The 24,288-nt window shown below is 38.7% G+C and overlaps 1 protein-coding gene and 1 pseudogene across 1 annotated transcript; one reads left to right on the plus strand and one right to left on the minus strand.

Annotated features, from left to right (window-relative positions):
• The first annotated feature begins 16,033 nt into the window (after nt 1-16,033).
• On the plus strand, nt 16,034-17,074 carry LOC143620079 (putative serine/threonine-protein kinase PBL11). The gene is made up of 6 exons (XM_077091860.1): nt 16,034-16,040; nt 16,163-16,297; nt 16,398-16,540; nt 16,623-16,701; nt 16,798-16,814; nt 16,859-17,074. Exons 1-6 carry the CDS (start codon nt 16,034-16,036, stop codon nt 17,072-17,074), a joined length of 597 nt encoding a protein of 198 aa, XP_076947975.1.
• A 6,148-nt stretch (nt 17,075-23,222) lies between these two features.
• LOC143620080 (putative serine/threonine-protein kinase PBL10 pseudogene) lies at nt 23,223-23,865 on the minus strand (annotated as a pseudogene).
• Nucleotides 23,866-24,288: the final 423 nt, after the last annotated feature.

Raw genomic sequence — 24,288 nt, forward strand, 5'->3', positions numbered from 1 at the left:
TGAAGCTCATTAAGATGATCATGCTCCTTTACTTTTAGTTGAATGGCCTCCATCTCGGCTCTAAGTGTTGCATTATCAGCTGTGAGAGTATCGAGGGAGGCCGATGATGCTAGATGATTCTCTAAGATGGAGACTCTTGAGTTTGTAGCCTCATTTTCAACATCCCATCTTCGAGTGGCATCCTCAATCTTCTTATTCAGACTTGTTCTGAGGGCACTTGCACTTGGTAAGTTCCTTTCAAGTGTTGTCATTCTGTTAGCACGCCTTGAGTGTTCGGCCCTCAGATTTGCGTTTTGAGATGCTTCGTTGTTTAGCAACAACTGTTGATTTTGAACTCTGGTGTGAAGCGTGTTGATTAGCAATCTTTGATTTTCTAATTGAGCTTCTTTCACCACCTTTTCCTCCTCCAGAACTTGGACTCTTGCTTTAAACTCCGCATTCTCCTTCTCATCAGCAATCTTCTTCTGTTTCATCTCCTTGATAAAGCGAATAAGCCCTATATCTCGTTCTGCCCTTTTTGCGTTGGATTCCTCCAGTGCGACGATCCTATTGAGGATAGGATCGGCGTATACTGGAGGTTTCGAAGACTTCCCTCGGGCAATGGGTTTTGGTGAGATGATGGTGGATGGTGGTGTGATGGACACTGTGGGTGGTGGGGTTGTTTGCAAAGGTAGGGTAATGGATTGGGTAAGGATTGGTGAAGTTGTAGTGGTGGGTGGTGTTGGTTGTTTGGCAAGTGGTGTTGTGGATTGGGGTGGTGAAGTTATAACGGTTTGGCTCCATAAGCTGGTTGTTTGGTTGGTGAGCTAAAGATAGAGGATGTGAAAATTGAGGTAGGTTGTGCAAGAGGTGTGGTTATGGATTCGGTTTGAATTGGTTCAGTCGGTGTAGATGGTCGTGGTTGGTCTTGAGGTGGTGAGGGTGGTATTTGGGGTAGGAAGGTCGATATTGGTTGGTCTATTGGAGTGGGTTCGAGTGAGGATTCTGGTGAGTCATGGAGTAGGGTTTTGGTTATCTTGACTTTGGATTTCTTCCTAGATTTTGGCTTCCTATAGGTTGGGATTTGGATTTTTCTTACATCTAGGTCTTTTAGTACTTGGGCTAGGTTTTCTTTGGTAACTACAGGGGGATTAGAGGTTTTACCTTTGGAGTGAAGCTTGACAACGAGCTTTGGTGCCTTCTGGGAGTCTCCAAGCTTCCTCAGACGCTTTAGGGGCGGTTGGTCTTCCTCTTCCTCCTCCAACTCAACAATCTTGCCCTTCTTAGTATCCTTCCTCTTTAGATCATGTTTAGCTTTCGTGTGGTCCTCAGGAGGCTCATCAGACGAAACTTGTTCTGCTTCAACCTCTGGCTCATCATCCTCTTCACTCTCAACAGACTGGTCACCCGCAGCCTCAGTTTCCTCAAACAAACCGAACTTAGGACCCGGCCTCGGTCCCACATACTAATATCCTTTGCCCTTAGTTCTCAACAACACACCAAAAATTGAAGTCTTGATCTCATTCACATGATAGGGCTCGGGAAGTGACTTCTTGTCCTTAGCTTTCTTTGTCCCCGGCCTTGGAACATCTGGAATCAAATCATCTAGAAGCATTTGTACAAATCTCGGATACATAAGCCATGTAGCCTCACTCTTGATATTTCCCAACATACATAGGAATATCCTCCTAGAGTAATTGAACTTCTCCCTAGTCGTAAGTGCAAACATGATACGAACCCAGTCAACCCTTATGCTATCAAATCCCCCACGAATATCCGCAAAGCAATGAGTCACGATGTGGAAAAGAAACCTCCAATATGGCGGGAGATGTTTCTTCTCGAGGCTCTTCCACTCGGTGTCGTATCCCATCTGTGTAACAAACTCAACCAAATTCTTTCTGTCTCCCTTCTCATATGTATAATCTGACTCGTCAGCAATCTTTAACACCCGTCTAATGTCTGCTTCAGTGATAGTCAACTCTTTTCCGGCAACCTTTGTTGTAAAGGATAGAGAATCATCAGCAATCTTGGCAAATGCCCAGAAGTCCAAAGCCCACTTGTAATAAACTGTAGGATCAACAGAGATAGCATGTGCAAGGGGTGATTGCTTAAGCCCCTTGACCATAGACGTGAACACTTTATCTGCCTTAGACTTTGGTAACTCGAGAGCACAAAAGTGATTATGACCCTGAAATTTAGTCATTTAAGAACACGAGAATCATCATTAAAAAAAACAGAATAAGTTATATACATATGCCTTAAATATTTATATATTACTTAATTTAATTAATTACTTATAGTTAATTAATTATGTACAATTTAGATTTAATAAGTTAATAAGTTAATTTTGGTTTATGTATAAGTTACTAAGTCTAATATGTACAAAGTTTAAGTACAAAACAGTTCAAAAGCCCAAATAGTCCTTAAGTGGAAACCAGTCCAGTAGCTATCAAAGATAAGTTCTGAAAAATTTTCTAAGTATTCCTTTTTCGCATTAGAATTTCGCATAGGATCCAGTTTCACTTCGCATGGGCACGCAAAGCGAAACAAAAGCTATTTTGCTTCGCATGGTCATGCGAAGCGAAACAAAAGCAATTTCGCTTCACATGGGCACGCGAAGTGAAACAAAAGCAATTTCGCTTCGCATGGGCACGCGAAGCGAAACAAAAGCAATTTCGCTTCGCATGGGCATGCGAAGCGAAACAAAGATCATTTCGCTTCGCATGGGCATGTGAAGCGAAACAAAATGCCTTTTCGCTTCGCATGGGTATGCGAAGCGAAAAACCTCTTATGCGAAAAAAATGTAACTTGTCAATTTTTGTTTCCTTTTCATTCCTTTGGTGTCGCCTAGCCATGAATTGGGTTTCTGGAAAGATTGAACCAGAAACCCTTTGGTTTGCTTGGTCTATTGAACCCTTGTACTCACCAACTAACCCTAAATCTACAAACTTTACAAATTAAACCTATCGTCTAACAAAATAATGATGATAATCAAATCCTATTATCCTAATAACAGATTGTACTCAAGAAATTCACAACACAATGGAAATCCAGCCTTAGATCTAGCCGACGGTTCATTTGAACCGCCGTCTCGATCCTCAAGAACCCAGAAATAGAGAATAAAAGGATTAACGATGGTGTTATGATGGAATACCAAGGGGGCGTGATCTGGATTCAACGGCATGGTTGATAATGAGGGCCGGATTGATGATGATTTTTGAAAAGGTTTAGGGTTTGAAAGATGAAGAAGAGAGAGAATAGAGAGTGAAAAGTAAAAGTGTTTGGTGAATAGTGAAAAATATTTTAGGTTCCCTTTATATATAGGGTCAGCCTATCTCGTGATAAGGTCAAAACATCGCGAGTATTTACCTAAAAATATACTCTCGGTCCTCGGTCTTTAAAAATATTTGCATTTTCAATCCCCGAAAAACATTTACCCACCGAATCCAAGCACTTGTTTATTTATTTGATTTTTCTTTTGTCGGTCCGTGACTGTTAACGTTTGCAAGATTGATCTCTTTGACAAAACAAAACATAAAAACACAATAAAAGAAGACAATAATAATAATAATAATAAAAATAAAATTAAAATTTAAAATAAAATAAAAAAAAATAAAAAATAAGACTTAAAATATTAAACTATACAGGTACTTAATATTTTTAGAAAACAAAAACAGAACAAAATAAACTAAAACAAAAGAAAATTTAAAACATTTTTAAGTTAAAAATAATATTTAATTAATTTACATTGATCTTTTCTTTAGTTGATTTACAAAGAACGATCGCGACATGGAATCATACTGATTTGCAAAGCCCTAGATCGCGTTTCCATTTTGAAATTATTGTGACACAAGTTCATCATTGACTGCAGATATTGTCCACCTTTTTAACTTGATAAGTGTTTTGATGCCAAAGTGATACATTTGAAGTTCAATTAGGCACGGTGCTTATATGGTCCCCACTTAATCAGACATGTTACTGATTCCATCATATCTCAGGCCTACTTTGTGTTAACATATCACCTCAACTTGATTTAAACCTTTCTTAGTTGATCACAGTACTCTTATTAACATACTTGACATTTTTACTTTGTACACTCTACACTTTGTGTTTTGCACACTTGACTCGATCTAGAATAGTTGAAATAAAGCAGAAGATTCAAGGCCTTAACAATCAGATCTTGTATGACTACAAACAGAGAAAGTCCAAGGGTTGAATCAAAATAAATGAAGAAATAAAGCAGAATTAAAATCCTAAAAGACTCTTTTTCTTGATTTTTCATTTTGTTTTTCTGTTTTTCTTTTTCTTTTCTTGACTCTTTTGTTTTTCTTTTTCTTGCCTTTCTATGAGGCTTTACTTGACTCAAATAAAAATTAAAAATTGATACTTATTTCGTAAGACGACTGTGATCAGGTAAAGAGAGGCTTGGGTATGACATGTATAATTGCATTTTTGCCTTCATGAATATGACTTCACGAAATCATGCAACCTCTTCTTAAATGTATAGCCACTAGCAACGACAGTAGTTTAAGTTTATATCACCCGACACTTACTTGTTTGTCAAGCCTATCTACACATCTATGAATGACCTTGTAGCCTTTTGTTCTACTCTTTTAACACGCTAGTATCATTACATACCAATGTATTATCACTTTCCAAAAGGTCGGATCAAATTCTTAATTGAAAATTTTAAAATAACCGACTCCCTCTACTAAGGAGCTCCCTCTAAATGGGACAACACTTTTAGAGTTTTCTTAAGATTTTCTTAAATAGGAGTAATAATGAAATTAATATTATATATAAAAATTAAATTCTTTTTGTTAAGTCAAGTGACTTGATTTTTGTTTTACTAAAAGTAAATTTTAAAATCTTTTTGGTGAGTTAAAGTTAACTCATTTTCTCCCTCTAAAATTGAGACATATTTGAAAAATATTTACAATTTTAAAATTAAAGATAAAATTTACTCAAAATAAATCATGCCCAATGACTCAACGAGAAACAGAAATCGGGCACGACTAAAAGCTTTGGTAAAGAGATCTGCAAAGTTATAGTCAGAATGGACCCTTTTTATATCGACAAGCTTACGATCAAAACAATCACGAATAAAGTGTATTCGGATGTCTTCTACCCAAACATCTAACTTCTTGAACTATAACAACTCTTCTTGCATGGCTTCTACCCAGGATTTCTCTTTCAGTGCAACTTTGTAGTCCTTGGGTTCCACCTGTGAAATAAAACAAGCAAAAAGACATCTGTTAATAGTACCAGAGGTGCTGCGTGTTTGGATGCCAGCGGATGGATCACCAATGATGTTCTCAGTCGGATGTCGACGATGAATTGGTAACTGTGGAATTTTCTCGACATACTCGACTGGTGATGCCTCAAGCTGAACGGTCAGGCTCTCTATGGGATGAAAAACAGTGGTTACAGGGACAGAAGCACTTGGTTGAGGATCAAATTCACCTTCCTCTTGATTGATCAAGTGTTCTGGAGCAATGGGACCTTCCCATAGGTTGTCATAAAATGGGTCAACAACGGCTGGAACAGAGGTTGTGTTGGTGTTATCAGAAGCTTCATTTGGACTTGGATCAACCTGCACATTTGATGCATCGACCTCCATTGCAGGACCTTGATTGTCTTCTTCTGAGGGAGGTGTGGGGACAGATTCCACCACACTTGGTTCTGCAGGAGGTGGTTGTGCTTGTTCGACTTGAACATTTTCATTGTTGTCGGCTGACACATATGAACCAGAATCTGAATCAGTCATGTCTTCAAAAATGGGCATTTCTGTTGTGTCTGCAGAGGGCTGCACATTATTGACCGGGGCTGGTTGATTAGCCACGGGTTGTACATTAAGTATAGGTGCAGCAACAGCTATCTCAACATGTCCAAGATCTCTCAAGACAGCATGCATCAAGATAGATTGATCATCAGCAGGTTGAACCGGTGCAGAAACAACAGAAGAAACCGTTGGTACAGCGGGAGTCATATACATCCCACGAAACTGTTTGAACAATCTTTCATAATTAAACATCCAGTCAGGACCATTGTGTGCATCTGTAGGGTTCAATTCTTGCCAATCAATGTTGAAAGACTCCAAGATCACCCTAGTTTTCTTGTTGTAGACCCGATAAGCACTTTTGTCAGCAGAATAATCAACAAAGTAGCACTCATCCAACTTTTCAACAAACTTGGAGGTTGTTCCAGCATTGGTTTGGAGTATGGTGCAGGGACATCCAAACGTTCTAAAGAAATTTACCCTTAGCTTCGTTCCATAAAAGACTTCATAAAGAGTCTTGTTCAATCTTTTGTTCAGAAGCACACGATTCTGGGTAAAGCAAGCTGCGTTGATGGCTTCACCCCAGAAAATCAATGGCAGTTTGGAATATGACAGCATTGTTCGAGCGGCTTCAACCAACGTACGGTTTCTTCACTCAGCCACCCCATTTTGTTTGGGGATTGTAAGGTGCGCTGAATTAATGAAGAATTCCCTTCTTGTGATAGAATTCATTCACCACTTTGTTGCAAAATTCTGTGCCGTTATCACTTCTGATACACTTCACTTTCTTGTCAGTTTGATTCTCAACCAACACAATAAACCTGAGTAGAAACTGTGATGTCTCGTCCTTGTGTCCTAACAGAAATGTCCAACTGAAACACGAAAAGTCATCAATAATTACCAGACAATAGGCTTTACGACCTATTGCCATTGGTTGAATTGGACCGAAGAGGTCCATGTGCAACAACTGGAGAGTAAAGGTTATGGAATTGACGGTTTTGGGTCTGTGAGGAAGTTTGTGCTGTTTGCATTTAGAGCAAGATAAACATTTTTTACCACAGTGAAAAGATTTTACAGGTAAACCCCTCACATGGTCACCTTTAACCAACTTATTCAAGTTCTTAAAGTTGACGTGACCCAAACGTTGATGCCATAAAGATGAATCGTTCTCCGAGGCCTTGGACATCAGACAAGAAGCAGAACGCATGGAATAATTGCTTCTCATGTCCAGAATGTAGGCATCGTTGTGCTTCGGAGTACGCAACATGATCCACTCTTCAGGGAATTTAAAACCTGTAAATAGGGTTGAGAATATAAGACATTCATTTTCTGTAAATAGGGTTGAGAATTTCTTATCACAGATTTGAGAGACGCTGAGCAGGTTGTGGTTGAGCTGTTCCACCAGATTGACCTCATCAAATGTCAAAGTACCATTCGAGACCTTTCCTTGCTTCGCAATCTCTCCTCCAACGTCACCGGCAAAGGAAACATGTCCACCGTTGAATGGTTTGATGTCGAACAACAGTGACTCGTCTCCTATCATGTGTCGGGTGCAGCCACTGTCTAAGTACCAAATACTATTGATAGGCCTTCCAGGCTGACCTTACACACACGAACAACCAGTTAGTGGAGGGTTTCCCGAGACGCACTTGTCTCGGGAAAATTAAACACAAAATCACCAAGCTTAATTTTATGATTTCTGAAAATGTAATCTTTTGGTGAGTCAGAATCTGAAGAGCAATCCCTCGAGGAACTTGAATTATGATTTCCTCGGTTTTGAAACGGTTTTCTGGATTGCCTTCGTTTTTGTTTGGCTTAACCACAAAATATTCTTGATTAGCCTTGGTGAAAACCTTTGAAGGGTTCTTGGGCTTTTCAGCTTCAGATCCCTTAGCTAACCGCTTCCGTTCCCTTTGGGTTAGCCAGAAAGGTTTCTTGGGTTTGTCGGTCCTTTTGGGTCTGAAATCCGTCTCACTGGCTGAAGTGTAAGTTTGTTTAGGCATTTTCTTAGTTTGAGCGGGAAACTTAGAAAATGTCTGACCAAACTTACTGTTTAAGTCTCTTTGTTGCTTATGCCAGTTTCTGCAATGTCTTGCAAGATGAGACGGATTGCCACAAACAAAGCAACATTTTCTTTGATTGTAGTTATAGATATCTTGGTCACTGAGATATGTGGGATAGGGTGAAGCAGTTGGGTTAACATGTCTATAACTTGTATTTGTCTTCTAATGATGTACATTTGAAAATTTTGAAGCAAAATAGTTTGAATGTCTAGGTTTCTGTTGAGAATAATAATAGTCACTATCAACCTGATCATAATATTGAGAACTATTGTTTAAATTTGTGTATTGGGAAAATGAGGTTTTCTTTGGTGGCACGTATTTACAGGAAGTGCTTGGTTTTTCATTTACAAAACTAATTTTCTCTTTTACTAAGTTCTCAACATTATGATCAGTTGATGAGCAACTATGACTGGTCTGTTCATTAACCTTGACTTCAATGGTTTCATCAAAAACAGTTTCACATTCCGAATAAGAAGAAGAGCATTCACTTTCATTACAAATATTTGTACAACTGTCATCACTAAAGTTTCACAAAATACATCCTTTGATCTAGACATTAAACTTCCCAACATTGACACACACACTTTATTACAGACAGGATTGTTAATCGTTTTTGTTAGACCCACACAAGACTCAAAACGGGGTTCTAACTCTCCTTTTGGCTTACAACCCTGGTTAACCTTCCCACAATCACCATTTTCATCACCTGCTACACAAGACACGTTTACGTTAGACTTATCAGATGATGGAATTTGAGCATTTGATGGAGAGGCAGCAAGATCGAATTTCACTGGTTTTGGTACTTTATCAATCTCATAAGCCATCTCTTCATCAGGAGAAGTATTATAGCTAAAGTGGGGCAGGCTAGTGTAATTATCATTCATTGGTGGAGGCACCGCTGAATAATCATATCTTAGCCCCGATTTAACTTTAGTACTTCTCTGGGCTCCAATAAGATCATCTAATTGCTCAGATGATGCTTCAAATCTTTCAACTTGTTTTTCCTTTTCTTTCTTATCGGAAGCATCAAGTTTTAATTTCTCAATTTCATCTTTTAACTCATTAATTATATTTTTATAATAGATGACATCTTGCTCCTTAACAAAATTTTTATGTTTAAGATTTGCTACATCATCATAGTGAGTTTTTATCTTTTCAACATAAATCTTGTCGTCTTTAACATATTCAGCATTTAATTGACGAAGTTTTGCATTTTCTTTCAAAACTTCGTCCTGAAGATATCTATAATACGTAACCTTGTTTATGCAAACTTGAGTGCAAAGATTGTGATTTACCTCATTAGCGGGTGATGCATCGGAACTTGCAGTAGTGGATGAGGATGCTTCATCATTTGTCGTGAAAGCCATTCCTGCCATGTTGAGAGGATTCTGCAGCTCTTGAAATTGATCATCCCAATCCACACCAACTTGGACCTCCGATTGGGAGAAAAGGGCCTTTGTGTTTGAACTTTAATTTCCCTTGTGTGGATGATTTCCAATTCTTTGAGCTGAGCTGCTTGGCTTATGCATCTCATGCCTCTTTCCGGCAGCTTTGCTTTTTTCCTCCTCAGTCACCTCAGTCACACGAATATCATTGGCTGGCTTTGACGGATTCATGCATTCTCGTGAAAAGTGACCCATCTCACCACAGTTGTAACATCGTAGCTTTGACTTATCAAACCCGATCCTTTTCCTATCAGAATCATTGAAGCTGTCATTCCCGTACATCTTCATGAAATTTGTAGCTCTTTGCACAGCCATTGCCATTTGGTACTTAATATCCATCTTTTCAAGATCCTTTTAATTGATATCTCTCAAATCCCCAGTCTCAAACTGTGGTGGCAATAGATTTCCTTGCATTAACTCTTCATGGCTTGACAGAAAAGCATGAACTATTACGATGTTTGAGTCATTCAGCATGGGTAATGCTTCACGGAAACTGGAACTTTTGCTTGGCTTATTCTTTGATGACGATGAAATTCCATGGGCTTTCAATGCTTGCTTAACTGCACTATCGACTGCCTTCTGAAATGTGCTAGACTCAGATGATCCAGATTGACTTCCTGTTGAGATGAAGACAGTGGTCTGTGGAGGAACACTTGAGGAGTACTTTGGAGTGTTCACGGGGTACACATTTTGCTGAGTTGTGCTGATAAAAGCAGTTGGCATTGAAGATGCAGTACTCACGCCAGCTTGATTCAGAGAACTCAAATGATTGTTCATTCTCATTTGCTTATCCATCTCGAATGACTTGATAGTAGATATCAAATCACTGTTTGTCATAGCATTCAGATTGGTGGTTCTCTTGATTGTGATTGTATTTGTACTCCAACTATAAGGCAATGAATTCATCAACTTGTGATTGACCTTGGAGTTGATGATGTTGACACTTGCAGCTTTTATTCTCACCATTAGTTTCTCAAATCTCTTCACTAGGTCCAATACAGCTTCACCCTGACGATGATTGAACATGTTAAACTCTTCTTTCAACAGGGCTTTCTTGTTTTCCCTGATCTCAGCATTGCCCTCTATCTTCTCAACAAGTGCATCCCACAGACCCTTTGCACTTCTGTGTTCACATAAAGTCTCAGTGATCTCATTTGAAAGACAAACAGTCAAAATGAGATATGCTTTCCTATCTTGTGCTAACAGGTCCCTATCATTTTGATCATAATTTTCAGGAGCCTTTAGTTGTTCCCCAGCTTGTGTAACAATCACGGGAACATGAGGACCTTGTTCAAAACATCTCATCAAATCAGTTTCAGTCAATGAGATATAGTTCATGAACCTCCATTTGAAGTCAGCAAAATTATCATCTAGGGTCATATACTTTGGAGGTTTTTGAGGTGTTCTCACTTGGTTTTCCAACAATAAATACCCCTTTAACAACTCAGAATCAGTGCTAGCCATGGTCTTAGCAGTCTCAAACACTTAACAATCTTCAAACAGCTCAAAAATCAAGACAGACAACTTTTTCGCGCGAAAAAGTGTCTCAAGCGAAGCGAAAAAAAGTGTGCGAAAATGAACAGTGATGCGAAGCGAAAAAGTAAGGGAACCGAAAAACTATGCGAAGCGAAAAAATGAAGCGAAGCGAAAAAGTTTCTGATGCGAAAAAGTTCAGCTTCTTAGAAGAAATCTTCCTTGGGATCTGTTCCACCTAACTTGTCAGTACAAGGTCAAAGGTTGGTACACTAACTTTTATGCCATGCGAAGCGAAAAAGTTAACATGTCCTTTTAACGGATTTTCAATCTTGTAACACCAATTTGAACACCTTTAAACCCGAAACTTTTGGATCTAAGGCTAGTACACTTGTTGTATTTCACCAATAACACAACCTAAGTCATGTTCATCAACAAGAAACCGATTGTTTTTGTATTTTTGTTATTTTTCTTGTTTTCTTGCCAAGAACACTTCTTTTCTTCTTCTCAAGATCAAAACCCAAGGTTGTGATCCAAAAACTCTCAACTAGTGAGCCGATGCTCTGATACCAATTGTAGGTCCCAACACGGATGGATCTAACAACAATCTTTGGATCAACCAAACTTAGTGCTAGCGGAAATCACACTAAGTCACCTAAGTGGTCTCGGATCTTGAGAGTTTATTTCGGATAAGAAAGTTAGAGTGAGAGAGTGAAATCTAGAGAGTAAGATAGAAGTTTGACAAAAGGTTTTCTATATATTGATAATCAACCCCCATCTCACATGGCATGCTTCTCTATCTATAGAGAAGCATGCATGAGAAACAAGTCACATCATATGCCCAATGGGCTTCTTTACATGTTTTTCCCTTGGGCCTTTTCTCATGGGCCAATGCATACAAAATAAGCTATTAAAGTCCAAGAGAAATAAATACATTCAATACAAAAGACTAACATAAACAAAATGGTCTAACAATTCACTAAAGTATGCATGAATGATTCTCGGATTGCGTAAGATGTTAGATTCTCTATTTTTATTCGATGATCAATTAGTTTAATTGAGTGTTGGTATTGTTAAAATTATATACTCTTGTCAATTATATAATCCTTATTACATGTGATATAGTTACTTTTCTTTTCATTTTCATATTGGGCCACTCCTGTTGTGGGCTTATGGATCCAACAACCAACCAATTCCCTACCACATCATTATGGACCTGAACCGGACCCAGATATTACCAATATCCGATTTTTCAACACCCGATCATACCCGAACCCGGTTCCATGCCCGGAACCGGGTATTTGAAAAACCCGATTTATGCACCTCTAAATTTAACCTTGACATCCCCCACGTATCTCTGTCAGTTTGGAAAACTCCAACTATTCTATGGAAGCACTTATGTGTGGAAGGTTTGACAAGTTTAACGACTACTTCGTTCTCCCAATGACTATATATCCATCATCTTCTCCAATATTGAAGAGATACACAACAATCAACAATGTAGCCGTTAGTATTCTTTGTTGTTTTTAGGGTTTCATCCCTTTTTTGTCTACTTCATCATATAATTTGTATGAATTTGTATTTAGTTTTTGATTATTGAAACTTCAAGAAGCATTTGATTGCCTATTTCTGACAGGTATGTCCATATATATAATGGGATATCTACAATCCTAAAGAGTACATGTATCTATGACTCTATAAGTGCTACCAGAGATGGTGTCTAGAGAGTCCGTTGACACTCAAATGGACCAAATTTTATAGTAATAGGAGTGCACAATTCGTTTTCTTCTTCTCCTTCTTCTTGTGGACTTGTTATTATTAAAATTATTAATATTCTTATTTCCTTTTAATTTTTCTAAATTGTCAAAGTAGGGTAGTTAAGAGTTAATGTAACAGAAATTCGATCATGACCTTGTCCGAAAACTAGTTTGTTCAATTGAAAAGTAATGGACAATTTAATTATTAGTAGCTATGAACATGACATGTTTCATTAATTATCTCACCGTTTAATTATTTAGATATGACAAATCTTTTTAATCACTTGTGACTTGTGTAAACCATGTTCTTGCATTTTAATGACGTCAAATCTCATTCAACTTCTAAATCGCTAGCTCCTACTTTTACATTTTAAAGAGTTCTAACTGTAGAAATGAGTCAAATGACCATTTAAATCGGTTTCTTATCATATGTGTAGTACTTAAATATTAAAAATCTTTAAAAAAAGCATTAACACATATTGAAGAAACACTAACCGAACCCTGGGCAGATTACTGGTAACCTGGGGGTTGGAGAGCTGTTTCCCACGAGGGGTTAAACCCTTGGAAGATGGTTCTTCTGATAACCTGCAAAACAGACACCGTGAGCTCGTCACTGAGAAGGGGGGGGGTTCCTCCTTGTGACCACCCTCCGGCGTGAGAATCAGACTAGGTTGCTCTTTAAATATAAAAGTATATTAAGAGATTGCTAGAGCAGATATCAGGTATATATGATGATAATCTAGTAAGATATGATGATCATACCATTTGTGGTATTTATAGCCGAAGGTAGTGTTTCCAAGGGGTTTAGCCGGCCCAACACGCTACCAACTGTAACCTATGCACGTGCCCTGCCTGTGAGTGGTGGATAGGTAGCGGCTGACACAGAGCAGGCGTGTCGTGCACTCTTCCTCTTCTGCCAACTACAGGCTAGGCACGTGGTATGGCAGGAGTTGGTGGGTAGGCGGCGGCTATTGGTCACAGTGCTGTGGCGTGCTGTCTGCCATGCTGCTGTCAGTGAGCTGTCGCATCTCTGATCAGATCTTTTGCCCATACCTCGTCAGGTACAGTAAAAGATCCTTCAGTATACGGACTGGCTTATTTGGGCGGGAGTATTCCCCCTCCCGCCTCTGTGCGGGATTGCTCCCGGCTTGGCTCATTCCTTCAGGTGACACTGAACGATTGAGAGCTAAGTGCCTTGTGCGTGTAGCCATGCTGCGCGGGTGGCCTTCCCTCATGGCTTGTATCCGAGGCTGCGGGAACAGGCGGAGTCCTTCACCATGGGAGGCATTTCCTGCGGGACCAGCTTGCATACTGCGCGTAAGGACGTCACTTCTCTGAGCATGGTTGGTCCTGCGGATCCAGTTGGTCTCTGCGCAGACGTCCCTGTTTAAGGTGAGTCTTGCGGGTCCAACTGGGCTCTGCTGGGACCTACCTCTTCAATAGGTCCCAGCAGAGCCCAGTTGGACCCGCAAGACTCACCTTAAACAGGGACGTCTGCGCAGAGACCAACTGGATCCGCAGGACCAACCATGCTCAGAGAAGTGACGTCCTTACGCGCAGAGACCAACTGGATCCGCAGGACCAATCATACAAACGTACTTAAATATTAAAAATCTTTAAAAAAAGCATTAACACATATTTAACATTCCTTCTCACAAATGTATGCAGTATGCTACTTACTATGGATAACATTACTCTAAGCAGATTCAAATTCGGGTAAGGAGCGGTTGGTGTAGGAGCTTTCAATAACTTGCTAGCCGAGCTAACGTCATTAAAAGAATACGATTAACTAATAAAAATTAAAGACATGAAAATCATAAATAAAAATTGAATAAATTAAAATACTAAAACTTCTAGGATGGGAAAGATGATACATAGCAAAGGGTTAAAATGAAAACTCATTACATTTGTGATACCCTGCTAACTCATCACATATTTTAAGTTAAAAAGTGGGTTTGTATGATTGTGAATAAAATAAAATAATTTTTTTTAATGTTACTTTTATTTTCTTTCAAGAAACAAATGTGTAACACGTATGCATCATTTAGTGTATAATTGCTATTATACACGTTTACGTTTTTTGTATTAAATGTAATAAATAAATATTAAATATGTTTAAAAAAAATTGATAGCTATATCAAGGTTTCATAACTGCTGGAGTGAGTTTTCATCCTACAAAATACATTTATTATTATTTTTTAAAATAATATAAGCTGTTTTAAAACTATTTTAAACATAATTCTCATTTTACTAGTGGTATATAACAATTTTAGGTGAGTATACCATGCAAAAATAGAAAGGCGCGTTGCTTATGTGAACAATTAAAAACTAACATGTGAAAGGTAGCCAGACAAAGAAATTAAGCAATCCCCAAATTGTACAAAAAGAAATAATTAAACCTCTTCAAATCATACATTGTCCTCTTCCACCAAGGTAATATTCCCGGCAAGGTAATCAATCATCGTTGATTTTACTTTGAAAATTGTTGAGATTATAATTTTTTCTGAATCAGTAAGCTAGAAGAAGATAAAATGGGTTATGCTACAGTTTTGGATCGAACACTCGATATTCTCGTCTTGATCATGGTAAGCGTTTTGTATCATTGATCTACTGCTGACACTTGAAAAGTTGAAATTATTTAAATCTTTATTGATGTTGATATATGCCACTATGATCAAGATTTATGTTGTTTAATTAATTGACTGGACCTGCCTCAGTTTCTACTAGGCCAAGATATTTTAACGATGATGAACCCAAAAAGGCTACCAAAAATTTCAGTCGTGATATGATGTTAGTAGAAGCTGGACCGGATTCTACTTATGTGGGGTGGATCGATGAACAATCACGTGTAGTTACATTCTCCTCTTCCTCCAAGGTAATAATCCCGACAAGGTAATCAATCATCTTTGATTTTACTATGAAAATTGCTCAGATTATATATATTTTTTGAAGCAGTTAGAAGAAGAAGAAGAAGAAGAAAAAGATCAAATTGGTTCATGTCACATTGTTGGATCGAATACGCGATATTCTAGTCTTGATCATGGTAAGCTTTATTTATATATATTAGAGAATATTATAGAATATAATATTATAGTTTGATCATCATACTGTTATCATTTTTATGAGATAGTATTTGATTATGTTTTTAGTGTTTATCTATATTCTACTTCTATATATAGTTAATCAATAATAAATTACACCTTACGAGGTTTTCATTATTATACATGCTGATCTACTGCGACACTTGAAATTATTTAAATCTTTATGGATGTTAATATATGCCACTATGATCAAGATTTATGGTGTTTAACTAATTGACAGGTTCTGCCGCAGTACCCACTAGACCTAAATATTTTAGTGATGATGTACTCGAAAAGGCTACTAGAAATTTTAGTCGTCATATGATGTTAATAGAAGCTGGACCAGATTCAATTTACGTGGGGTGGATCGATGAAAAATCACGTGCAGCTACCAAGCCAGGCACCGGCATCGCCATTGCTGTCAAGAAGTTATACTATACACCTTATGACACAAAGAATGGAAGGTAAGTGAAAAATGTCATTATTTGGTCACTATATGTTATTTATTTATCAAAAAGACCACCCTTTACACTCTTTAATACTACCATTAATTAAGCTGGTTTTCTATTAATATTCTAACAGGCAGAAATCAAATACATAGGACAGCTAAAGCATCAAAATATTGTAAAGTTAATCGGTTATTGCTACTTAACGATTGACTGCCGAATCCATGTGTATGAGTTCACGCCTAAAGGCAGCTTGCAAAGCCTCCTTTTCAGAAGTGAGTTCTTGCAACTATACCACACTGGTTCAGCAACGGGTTCAAGACCGACCCATACATAAATAATTGGTCAAAACTGATACATCTGATCTTATGACAGGAGGTGATGACTCTGTATCTCTTTCGTGGAATCGTCGTCTAAATATTGCTGTCGGTGTTGCAAAGGGACTTGCATACTTAGATACCACTAAAGCAAATATAAGAGATCATATGTTTACGTCCTCCATGATATTAATCGATTCTGTAAGCCTCAAATGCGTAGTCAATTCTCATTTTGTTTAGTCTTTCTGTTATATATGCAAGGTTAACCTTTTACATGCTTCAGAATTACAATGCAAAACTTTCTAATTTGGAGTTGGAGAAGAAGTACGATGCACGTGTACCTCCCGAATATAAGGTCACAGGTAATCTTACTAAAAAATGTTAAACAAAAACTTTTGGGATTTGTATACTTTCCCGTGATCTCATTATGAATCTGGCCTTTGATATTGTGATGGAAGGTAACGCAAAAGGTGAAGTATACAGTTTTGGGGTGGTTCTCCTTGAACTATTAACAGGCAGGCCTGCCTTTACAACGTGGTCGGGCTTGCTAAGGCTTATTTGAGAAGTGAAGAAAAGATGCTACACATCATGGACCCAAGTATTGAAGGCCAGTATTCTTCTGCGATTGCAACACAAGCTATCTTACTTGCAATGAGGTGTCTCATGAAAGACTCCGAACTCCGGCCCGATGCCGATGAGTTGGTTAGAGAACTGGAGCAGATGCAAGAGTGGTAGCAAAGCTAGGGAAAAGTTCTTATCAACAAGTTAGTGTGTTTAAAATATTACTACCGACTTAGAGGGTAGTTCTTTTCTGCATCACTATGTTAACCTGTAAAATGTCAGAATGTCATTTTGAGATGTTAATGAATAAATATGAATCAGCCTATTCCTGATTGGTACATATTATATGGTTTTTAGTTTTTGACTGATATAGGCATATAGTAATGCATTAGAAAATTGTGTCAATCATGTTTTTATAATGAAGAATGTACAACGGAGTATGTTTAAACAATCAAAACACACCCCAAAACCAGGCTCTTTTACATATTTGAATTTAAAAAAAAAAAGCATTTTTCAAAAACAAACACACAAGTGTTTTACTTTTTGAAAACATGGGTGTTATAGTGTTCTTTGGGACTCAAAGCATCAATTACTTTATTAGCTTAATTTTCCTCAAAGATACAGAATCTCACTAGCAAAATCCTTGATCAGCTCTAACCATATTTTCGCCTCAAGATCATATCATTTTGCTCAAATAATACTTCAAGCTCTATGATATGTAAATATGGTGTGCTCGACTACGTACAAATACTGCCTCCAATCTAGCTTTATTGCGAAGACTACTGCAGCTAATTCCGATTCATTAGTTTGGTAGGGATCCTCATGGATTTTAATTGCCCGGAGCACAAATAAGACTTCTCCTGCGTTTCATTACATAACGAGTTGACATTCCCATCAGGCAAATAAACACGTACTAGAGCTTGGGTTAATCTTATTCAAAGATTTTTATTACACTAATTAAGTGTTAAGTTTGTGAAAAGTCTAAAACCGTGAAATATATTCAGGAAAATTCGATGAAAGACAAAAGAAACATTGGGATAGCTCTTACTTGGTTGTCAAAATAGGGTAGTTAAGAGTTAATACGTAACAGAAATTCGATCATGACCTTGTTTGAAAACTAGTTTGATCAATTGAAAAGTAGTGAACAATGTAGCTATGAACATGGCATGTTACATTAATTATCTCAAGGTTTCATTATTTAGATATCACAAACAATTCACATGTGTTTAATGTTCCTTATCAGAACCGCATGCCACTTACTAATTAGGAGAACATCACAATAACAGAATTCGGCCTTGGGTACTGAGGAGCGATTGATGTAGGAGCTTCCCTTCAAAAATCCACGTCGGAATAACAAATTTAAAAAATATGTTTAATATGAAAATTTGAAGAGATAAAAACCATACACAAATACAAAAATTGAATAAAGTAAAATACTAAAACTTTTGGGATGGCGAATATCCAGTTGTAAAAAACGTTGTAAGATGATTAAATATTAAAAAGCTAGCTCTAAACCAAATAAAATAAAATAAAGTATTGACACGTAATTAATGTTCTTCTCACAAGTGCATACCACCTACTAGGGAGAACACTGTCGTAAGAGGATTCGAACTCGGGTAAGAAACGGTTGATGCAGGAGAGCTTCCCTTTAAGAACCTGCCAGCCGGAACAATGTTATTAAAAAAGTATACTACGAACTAATAAAAATTAAAGACATAAATATTATAAATATAAATTGAATAAATAGAAACACTAAAACTTTTGGGATGACGAATATGATGCATAACGAAGGGTTTGAATGAAAACTCATTTTAGTTTGGTAACTTATTTTCTATCACATGTCAATAGTAAAAAAAGTGGGTTTGTGTAAATTGCCTATAAAAGAGAATAAAAAATGTAAAAAGTTTCTTTTACTTTTTTATCTTCTCAAACTAATATGTAACCGTTCGACACATATCTTTTTATAAAAGTTTATTTTTTTATATTAAGTGTGATAACATATATTACGTATGTATGCAAAAATAATTGTTATATTGAGTTTTCACAATGGCTGGAGTGAGTTTTCAATCTATAAAATACATTTATTACTTTTTTTAAAACATAAAATAAAATGCTTTTAAACTATTTTAAAAATAATGATTTGAAAATGACCATAAATGAACGCACTGAAGCTCATGAATGCATGCGAGTATACCATGCATAAATAGAAAGACGGAGAAACTGAACCTCTTCAAATCATACTTTCTCCAAGGTAAACAATCATCTTTGATTTTACTTTTAGAAAATTGTTAAAGATATATTAAAGAATTTTTTTTTTCTTTTTGAATAAGTAAGAAGAAGAAAATCAGACGGGTTCTTGTTACAGTGTTGGATCAAACACTCGATATTCTAGTCTTGATCATGGTAAGCATTTTGTATCATTGATCAACTGCGGGCACTTGAAATTATTTAATTCTTTATGGATGTTGATATATGCCCCTATGATCAAGATTTATGTTGTTTAATTAATTGACTGGACCTGCCTCAGTTTCTACTAGGCCTAGATATTTTAGCGATGATGTACCCGAAAAGGCTACCAAAAATTTCAGTCGTGATATGATTTTAGTAGAAGCTGGACAGGATTCAATTTACGTGGGGTTGATCGATGAACACGCACCTGCAGTTGCATTCTCATATTACTCCAAGGTACATAATAATTTCAACGAGGTAATCAATCATCTTTGATTTTACTTTGGAAATTGTTAAGATTATATATATTTTCTTTAATCAGTTAGAAGAAGAAGAAGAAGAAGAAGAAGAAGAAGAAGAAGAAGAAGAATATCAAATGGGTTCATGTTACAATGTTGGATCGAACACTCGATATTCTCGTCTTGATCATGGTAAGCTGTTCACATCTATTAGAGAATATTATAGAACATAATATTATAGTTTGATTATTATACTGATACCATAATTATGAGATAATATTTGATTATGTTTCTTATGTACTCCTATATATAGTTGATAAATAATAAACTACACCTTATGAGGTTTTCATTATTATACATGTGAGTAACATGTCGATCTAATACTGCTGAAACTTAATATTATTTAAATGTTTATGGATGTTGACATATGCCACTATGATCAAGATATCTGGTGCTTAATTAAATGGCAGGTTCTGCCTTAGTACCTGTCGAAGCACGAAATGAATCTGACCTGATCCATGACGATGTTTCCACGGATTTTCGAGATGAACGAACCACGTCTTGATCTTCTTCTCCGGTTGCTTGAGACCTGCAATGGTTTTTCGGGGGTGTGGAGGCGACTGCTAAGAAATCTCAAGGATCTCTTGTTTACAGACACAAAAAGTGGTGGCGGCTCTTATTGAGCATGACCTTTTAATAAGGAGGTGGAGACCTCCTTATATAGAGAGCCTCATGGCCACCATCATGGTACCCTAATGGGCCTAGCCCAGTTAGGGTTACCTCCACAAAACCCCCTCAGCCCAATAACATTGTATTAGTCCATATAATAAAATAAGCCAAACATAATAAATTTAGGGTCGTAAAACCGGGTTTAGTACCATACCCCTACAAGCCCCCCAAGTCCAGCGTTGCTCCTAGGCGCGCAAGCGTCTAGGTGGAGCGCTGGACTTTATGAGGTGTGTTAGGCCATGAGGCGGTTTTTTCCCTTTTCTTCGGCCTTGTCTTTATTGTCTTTGAGTTTTGGGAGGTTTTCCTCATGATGGTGACATGTTGCGGTCCTTATGATAATGAAGGTGCCCTGGCATAAATAAGATATAGCACGCATCATAGTGGCGCGAGGCCTGATAAAAGATGGAGCGCGCATCTCGATAATAATGTAACATAACTTGGGCGCGAGGCAGCTTACGAGCTATAAAAATAATAAAGCTTGCGCGCGAGGCGACTTACGAGCTATGAGAATAATAAAGCTTGCGCGCGAGGCGACTTACGAGCTATGAGAATAATAAAGCTTGCGCGCGAAGCGATTTACGAGCTATAATAATAATGAAGCTTGCGCGAGTTGCGGCTTACGAGCTATAATAATAATGAAGCTTGCGCGAGTTGCGGCTTACGAGCTATAAGGATAATAAAGCCTGCGCGTGAGGCGACTTACGAGCTATAATAATAATGGAGCTTGCGCGAGTTGCGGCTTACGAGCTATAAGAATAATAAAGCCTGCGCGTGAGGCGACTTACGAGCTATAATAATAATGGAGCTTGCGCGAGTTGCGGCTTACGAGCTATAAGGATAATAAAGCCTGCGCGTGAGGCGACTTACGAGCTATAATAATAATGGAGCTTGCGCGAGTTGCGGCTTACGAGCTATAAGAATAATAAAGCCTGCGCGCAAGGAGACTTACGAGCTATAATAATAATGGAGCTTGCGCGTGCGCGTAGACTGTGCGTCATGCGACGCGCGCAGATGTTGCATGCGCGTGCGCGTAAACTTTATGTCCCGCGCCACGCGCAGATGTTGCATGCGCGTGCGCGTAGACTTTGTGTCATGCGCCATGCGCAGATGTTGCGTGCGCGCGCGCGTAGACTTTGTGATATGTGTGAGCATGTGATGCGTAAGCATATGTAATATGCGTGAGCATATGTGATGCGTGAGCATATATGGTGCATGAGCATGTGATATGCGACTGCGCCCAAGCATCATGGTGGTGTGCATGTTGAACGGAGCGGAGCCGCGTTCGGTCTCGTATTCGGCGCGAAGCCGTATGGGTTTATGAGGATTCCCAACCTTTAAGTTTGGCGCTTGGCCTGATGGGTTTATGAGGATTCCCAACCTTTAAGTTTGGCGCGTAGCCATATGGGATATTATGAGGATTCCCAACCTTTAAGTATGGCGTGTAGCCATATGGGATATTATGAGGATTCCCAACCTTTAAGTATGGCGCGTAGCCATATGGGATATTATGAGGATTCCCAACCTTTAAGTTTGGCGCGTAGCCATATGGGATATTATGAGGATTCCCAACCTTTAAGTTTGGCGCGTAGCCATATGGGATATTATGAGGATTCCCAACCTTTAAGTATGGCGTGTAGCCATATGGGATATTATGAGGATTCCCAACCTTTAAGTATGGCGCGTAGCCATATGGGATATTATGAGGATTCCCAACCTTTAAGTTTGGCGCGTAGCCATATGGGATATTACGAGGATTCCCAACCTTTAAGTATGGCGCGCAGCCATATGGGATATTATGAGGATTCCCTTTAAGTATGGCGCGCAGCCATATGGGATATTATGAGGATTCCCAACCTTTAAGTTTGGCGCGAGGCCTGATGCGCGCATGCACGGCGATGGAGTGGTGACTCGCGAGCGCGCGTGCATGGCGTAGGTCTCTTGCGCAAAACCCACATGGTGGTTTCCGCGGTGGTTTCCACGGGCGCTCACGCATGTCGGCGGAATGGTGACCCGCTGGCGAGCATGCGTGATGGCAGTCTTCTGCGCAAAACCCACATGGTGGAGGTATTTTGCGCGAAACCCACGTGGTGGTTCCCGCGGCGGCATATGCACCGCTGTGGAGTGAGAATCCGCGGGCGCGCGTTCATGGCGGCGGAAGTCTGGTAATTTTTGGAACTGCAATTTAAGAGTTAGATCTGCAATTTTAAACCTAAAATCCAGGTCTGCAATCTAGATCTAGATCTGTAAATCAGATCTAGATAGATCTGAAGCTCGGAGCGGATTTAAAACCATCACAGATCCGGAGACCTGATCGTTCGAATCAGGCAGTTTCTTTTTGCACAGATCTGGAAGCCTCCGTTAGATCTATGGATCTTTTTGAGCTTTAATAGAACAAGCCTTGAAGCCTTTTTCTGTAAACTTCCAGATCTGGGTTTTTCCTGGGAGAGATCTGACAACCGAGAGGGAGATCGAAGGGTAGTTCGTTGCCGTCCCACGGATGGCGCCAATGTCGAAGCACGAAATGAATCTGACCTGATCCATGACGATGTTTCCACGGATTTTCGAGATGAACGAACCACGTCTTGATCTTCTTCTCCGGTTGCTTGAGACCTGCAATGGTTTTTCGGGGGTGTGGAGGCGACTGCTAAGAAATCTCAAGGATCTCTTGTTTACAGACACAAAAAGTGGTGGTGGATCTTATTGAGCATGACCTTTTAATAAGGAGGTGGAGACCTCCTTATATAGAGAGCCTCATGGCCACCATCATGGTACCCTAATGGGCCTAGCCCAGTTAGGGTTACCTCCACAAAACCCCCTCAGCCCAATAACATTGTATTAGTCCATATAATAAAATAAGCCAAACATAATAAATTTAGGGTCGTAAAACCGGGTTTAGTACCATACCCCTACACGATTAATATCATGGAGGACGTTAACACGTGATCTCTTATATTTGCTTTAGTGGTATCTAAGTATGCAAGTCCCTTTGCAACACCAACAGCGATATTTAGACGACGATTCCACGAAAGAGGTTCAGAGTCATCACCTCCTGTCAAAAGATTAGATCTGTCAGTTTTAACCATTATTTATGTATTGGTCGGTTTTGGACCCGTTACTCAACACGTGTGGTACAGTTGAAAGAACTCACTTCTGAAAAGGAGGTTTTGCAAGCTGCCTTTAGGCATGAACTCATACACATGGATTCGGCAGTCAATAGTTAAGCAGCAATAACCGATTAACTTAACAATATTTTGATGATTTAGCTGTCCTAAGTAGTTGATTTCTGCCTGCAAGAATATTAATAGAAAACCAACTTAATTAATGGGAGTATTAAAGAGTATAAAGGATCAATAACATATAAAATGACCATATGAAGGAATGATGACATTTTTCACTTACCTTCTGTTCTTTGTAAGTGTCATAAGGAGGTGTGTAGTATAACTTCTTGACAGCAATGGTGGTGCCAGTACCTGTCTTGGTAGCTGCACCTGATTGTTCATCAATCCACCCCACGTAAATTGAATCTGGTCCGGCTTTTACTAACGTCATATCGCAACTGAAATTTCTGTTAACCTTTTCGAGTACATCGTCGCTAAAATATTTAGTCTACTGGGTACTGTAGGGGTATGGTACTAAACCCGGTTTTACGACCCTAAATTTATTATGTTTGGCTTATTTTATTATATGGACTAATACAATGTTATTGGGCTGAGGGGGTTTTGTGGAGGTAACCCTAACTGGGCTAGGCCCATTAGGGTACCATGATGGTGGCCATGAGGCTCTCTATATAAGAAGGTCTCCACCTCCTTATTAAAAGGTTATGCTCAATAAGAGCCACCACCACTTTTTGTGTCTGTAAACAAGAGATCCTTGAGATTTCTTAGCAGTCGCCTCCACACCCCCGAAAAACCATTGCAGGTCTCAAGCAACCGGAGAAGAAGATCAAGACGTGGTTCGTTCATCTCGAAAATC

This window comes from Bidens hawaiensis, unplaced genomic scaffold, assembly GCF_021521415.1.
Source record: "Bidens hawaiensis isolate Kalapana, Puna unplaced genomic scaffold, B.hawaiensis_p1.1 tig00002525_1, whole genome shotgun sequence".
Taxonomy (NCBI): Eukaryota; Viridiplantae; Streptophyta; class Magnoliopsida; order Asterales; family Asteraceae; genus Bidens; species Bidens hawaiensis.

Bases quoted from the DNA above. Each gene is read 5' to 3' on its own strand.
- LOC143620079 (XM_077091860.1), top strand. The intron at 16,298-16,397 runs GTGAGTTCTTGC...ATCTTATGACAG, and splicing joins GCAAAGCCTCCTTTTCAGAA to GAGGTGATGACTCTGTATCT. The intron at 16,541-16,622 runs GTAAGCCTCAAA...TACATGCTTCAG, and splicing joins CCATGATATTAATCGATTCT to AATTACAATGCAAAACTTTC.